At 45.3% G+C, this 4,703-nt stretch overlaps 1 protein-coding gene across 1 annotated transcript in view; it reads left to right on the top strand.

Moving 5' to 3' along the window:
- The first annotated feature begins 2,004 nt into the window (after nt 1–2,004).
- Nucleotides 2,005–4,703, top strand: part of HKDC1 (hexokinase domain containing 1) — a 51,646-nt gene continuing 48,947 nt past the window's right edge. The window contains exon 1 of the mRNA XM_008587686.1: nt 2,005–2,067. Coding sequence (XP_008585908.1) covers nt 2,005–2,067 — 63 coding nt within the window. The remainder of the gene's footprint in view (nt 2,068–4,703) is intronic.

Genomic DNA, 4,703 nt, shown 5'->3' with positions numbered 1-4,703 from the left:
CTGTGAGCAGGATTCCGACATCACCCGTAGCTTAGCAGAGCTCCACAATTGGTGTAGTCAGGCAGGATTATGCCACAAAGTGATATTTCTGTATTTAGTTTTCCAAGTAACTGAAATTCTTAACAATAACCCAACAGAATGCTGCTACTATTAATAGTATCAGTTGAGTATCTATCGTATGGAGAAAGAAGAGTGTGAGAGCCAACATTAAATGCTGGTACCTAAAAACTCTGCCAACTGAATGGTCTAAGAACTCATGACTATTACCCACTTTGCTCCCCATCCTAATTCCCTTTGTAATAATCCTCCTTCTGCTGTCTGTAGGACGTGTACTTCTACAACAATCCTCCATGTTCCTCTGCACGACCATGCAGACAATGACCCATGAGTGGGTAACTGACATTCTGATGATGAGAGATGCCTATTGTCATCTCCAGCCTCAAGAGCTGTGACGAGGAGAACCCCCAGATATTAGCCCCTTGCCACCCCTTTTATCAGCATGAAGAAGTTACAGAAGACAGGCCTTCATCCATATACCTGTTCTGGGTGGTCTCCCTAATAACAATAAATCACATCCTTTTTATTTTTACCAAGCACAAAAGGGAGGAATATTAGGCCTCGTGGCCAGCATCAGCACAACCAGGTCAAGAACTTCCACCCTCTTCCCCGTGCCTTTCAAGAAAAACTGGTATTTGTGCAAAACAGGTTCTTATGCAAAAATGACCACCCAGTGCCCTTCTTCTAAACCAAACCTTATAAAATCTTTTTAGTCTGTACGGGGGTGGGAACTGCTCTGATTCAGTCTCCCCTCCACGCTGGTGGAACAAAGCTGCTTGGCTGAAATGGTGCCTGGCTCAGGTCTCTCTTCTCCATCTTGCCAAATCTAACACTGGTTAAGAGCTGGGCCCTGGAATCAAACTCCAGGGATTGATTCCTCACTGTATCACTTACGAACAAAGCTTTTGTGGTTTTGAGTAAGTCACTTAACCTTGTTGGCCTCAGTTGTCTCATCTGTAAAATGGGAATAGTAAATGCTCCACCCATGTTAGCTGTTGTTGTTAACACTGTTGTTGTTATTGATTTCATTACCCAGCCAAGGACCGTGGAAGAGTGCAAGGTTTATTGTACCTGCACATTGGCCCTTTTCTGGGTTCTTTTCACATCAAGTGTGATGAGTGAGATAAGTGAGTAAAACAAATGTCTCAGTGACATGGGACATTTCCCATCTGTGACCAATTTTTCTCTTCAGTAGCAGCTTCCCAGTGAGTAATGGTGCCTTGAATTCATTCTTTCTCATGCTTATTTTTTTCTGGGTCACTACCTGTGAAATAAAGGTTTTCTGGCTTAACATTGTGCATAGATTAACCTTTATTGATTGCTCTCCATTAACCATGGGCTGGTAGCTGAGGGATCTGATCTGTCACAAATAGAGGAATTTGCTCCAACATTCTTGAAATCTCCCTGATTAGGGCAATGTTTAGCCTTAATTAAGACAGTACTTCAGAGGAGCAGGGAGTCGTGTAGTTATGTTGCCCGGTTGAGGAGAAAGGGACTAAAGAGAAAAGCCTCAGACTGGAAATTTGCAGAGCAGCTCAACTGGTTGAAAGTTGGCTTTGTTTAGTGTTCAACTTCTCCGAAGATTTTCCTTGGCTGAGTGGTCTTGGCAGAGCACTGGCTTGAGAGTGTTGCTTAGCAATGAGATCTTGTGGCACCTGATTTTCAAATAGTTGAGCAACCCATCAATTCCATGCCTTCCCCTCCACCAACCCTTAGCTACCATCCAGAGCCTTCTGTTAGACAATAAAATGTGTGACAGAGGGAGGGACCAGAGCGAGGGGGCAAAGTTTAATCATTGAACCAAGCAGGCTGGAAGTATTTAGTCTGAAACGCCAGCTCCCAGGAGGTCTCCAGCCTGAACTGGAAGCGTGTAGCACTCCAGAGACGTGGGAGTAAACACCCAACAGAAATCTCTGCCCATCTCAGGAGAAAACAAACTTGGGGAAAATGTTTGCCGTGCACCTGATGGCATTTTACTTCACCAAACTGAAGGAGGATCAGATCAAGAAGGTAAGGACTCAGAAAGCTGTGAGATGCCTGGTTCCTCCTTCACTGACAGAGCTGATTCTCTGCCATGTCAAAAATGATTTAAGAGAGTTTATTAGAAAAGATACCAAGAGTAAATGACCAGTAAAAAACTCACAGAGGGGAAGAGGAAATAAGTCTCTCATGTGACCGGGCATTGCATTACTGTCCTGAACCCTGAATTTCACTCAGAACTTCCTGGCAGGTATCAGATGTGGAAGGGGGTGAAGAGAAGTCTTTAGAAAGCCTGAAAAGGACTGTGTTTGATGTAAGGAATGTTTGGGGGTGAGAATGGGAGGAAGGTCACAAAGGAGAGGAGAGTCATTTTTAAAGATGTTTTAAGAACTTTTGCGGCAGATCTGATTATTCATATATTTGAAAGCATATAAATAGGGCAACAGGAAGGATGTAAGTTTTAATGTACAATACTGGCACATGCTGTTTGCCAATGGTATGCTATTACTGATGGGTGTTATTTTGTTATTTTGCCTGGGGAACTTGTCTACGAAATTCATGCTAAGGTAGACTGAAGGTGGACTGGTTAGAGGTTGCCAAGGGTCAACTGGGGGTCATCAGGATTCTCTGCAGAGAGCTAAGGTGAGCCTAGCCTGCCACTGCGGCCAAACAGTGGCTGTCTGCAGCAGCAGGAGGGCCCTGGGCACGTTGCATCTTAATTCACAGCAGTTGGACTTAGCCAAGGTCATGCAGGTGTTTAACGTGGAAAGAGGATTAAACCCAAGTCAGCAGACTCCTCCTCCAGTGTTCTTTGCACTGTGCCATGATGCTTTTCAAAATGAAAGAGCAAATGCATGGCCCCTACAGCCCTCATGTGCTTGGTGGGATAAATGCCCAGTAAGTTCTATCCATTAGAGAGTTGGATTAGAAGTTACAGCAAATTTTAAAATATTTTAAACCCATCAGATTTAACCTGTCTTAATTTCACTTGTTGACTAAATTCACAGAGCCCTCCACTGCCTATGTAATGAGGTAAAAAAAAGGCTCCTAAACACTGCTTAAGTATTCACTTTCTGTTATTACCTGCTTAGTTAAGATGCAACTTGCACAGCGTCTCTCCCAGCCCCAAAGGAGGAGCCTTTGGAACCCTGAAACCTTTGATTCTCCAAGTTAATTTCATTTCGTTTGGCCTCTTTGTGGTGGTTAACCTTTTGTTGTGCCCTAGGATCAGGCAGGACATGTTTGTCCACTAGCCGAGGTACAGGATCGGGGGCCTCTTTGACTGGAAATGCAGCCTCCACTGATGTGTTCCAGGTCCTGTTAGAAGGAGGGTCAGCCTTTGTCAATGCCTGGATTTAACCTTTCCTTTCTCCATGGGAGGCAAGAAAGTTGGGAGCACTTTGTAGCCACTGTAAACACATTGTCCGGCTAGGCTATGGCCTAGAATCCTGCTCACAGCGCCAATTGTAGTGCTCTTTTAATCTGGTTTGTGACGCCGATTGTCTAGCTCCGTGATCATGCCAGTTGTCGGGCTCTTTTACTTGCTAGTAATCCTGCCAACTGGGCTGATTGTTGAGCTAGGGCTGGGTCTGGAGCTCCCAGACCCCTCAAACCCATTCACAGACTGGGTCACAAACCCTTCATACACCAGGCTGGGTCACCAGTTCCCACACATGCCAGGCTGGGTCACCAGACCCTTTACACGCAGGTCTATGAGCTAGGTAACTGGCCAAAAGGTCCTTGGTGCTGTAGGTTGGAAAGCATGGCTGCGTGGGGTGGACGCCCGAGGCCGAGGCCCGCCCGCCCACCTGCTTCACTGAAAGTCCTCTCTTGCTCTCTCAAGAACACAAGAATAGCAACAAAACTAAATGTGCACCAACTCCACACACACACACACACGTGCGCGCGTGCGCGTGCACACACACGCACACATACGTGCACACAGACACACACAATTTGCCTACAAAGGATGCTGAACCACACCCAACTAGACCGGAGGTGAGGGTCCTGACCAAACTATTCTATTTTCCCAACACACGTGACCCAGCAGGTCTCTGGGGTAGTATGGGAGGCTGGTTTATGGGTGCTGGGCTGAGTCAGGTTCTGAGAACACTCCTCCAAGTGGAGAAAACACACCTGGTCAAAGGACCTCTCCCCATGGTCAGGTAGCCAGCCCCCTTCTCGGTTTCTGTGTTTCCTACCTCTAGAGTTGTTAAGATCTTGGCCATACTTGCCTGTGAGTGTTACTACTGAGACCCTGAAACCATTTTTTAAAATTTCCCCATACCAAAATTAAGACAAATAAAACAAAACAAAAAAAAAAAAGAAAAGAGAAACCGCTCTGACAGCTTCTTTTCCTATTCAATATATTGACATTATTTGACCTAGTGATGACAACTGGACCAGGCCTGGTTACTCACCTGCAAATCGTTCCTCCATAAGGGAAGGACTGGTTAGGTTTTGCATGTGTATTTTTTACAGCTTAGTGAGTCAACATCAGGGAAAAGTGGAAATGTTACCTTTAATCCTACCTTTAATTTACCTTTCATCACAAGCACTATTGTATTTACAGGTGGAAGCCCTTGTAGTCTTTTTTCATGGTTTATGTTTTTACAGTCATACTTGTCAGCACCACGCTCACCCAGTGAGCAAACCGACCATCCCTA

Source organism: Galeopterus variegatus, unplaced genomic scaffold (genome assembly GCF_000696425.1).
Source record: "Galeopterus variegatus unplaced genomic scaffold, G_variegatus-3.0.2 Scaffold4496, whole genome shotgun sequence".
In the NCBI taxonomy this organism is placed as follows: domain Eukaryota; kingdom Metazoa; phylum Chordata; class Mammalia; order Dermoptera; family Cynocephalidae; genus Galeopterus; species Galeopterus variegatus.
This window is presented reverse-complemented; position numbering and strand designations above follow the sequence as displayed.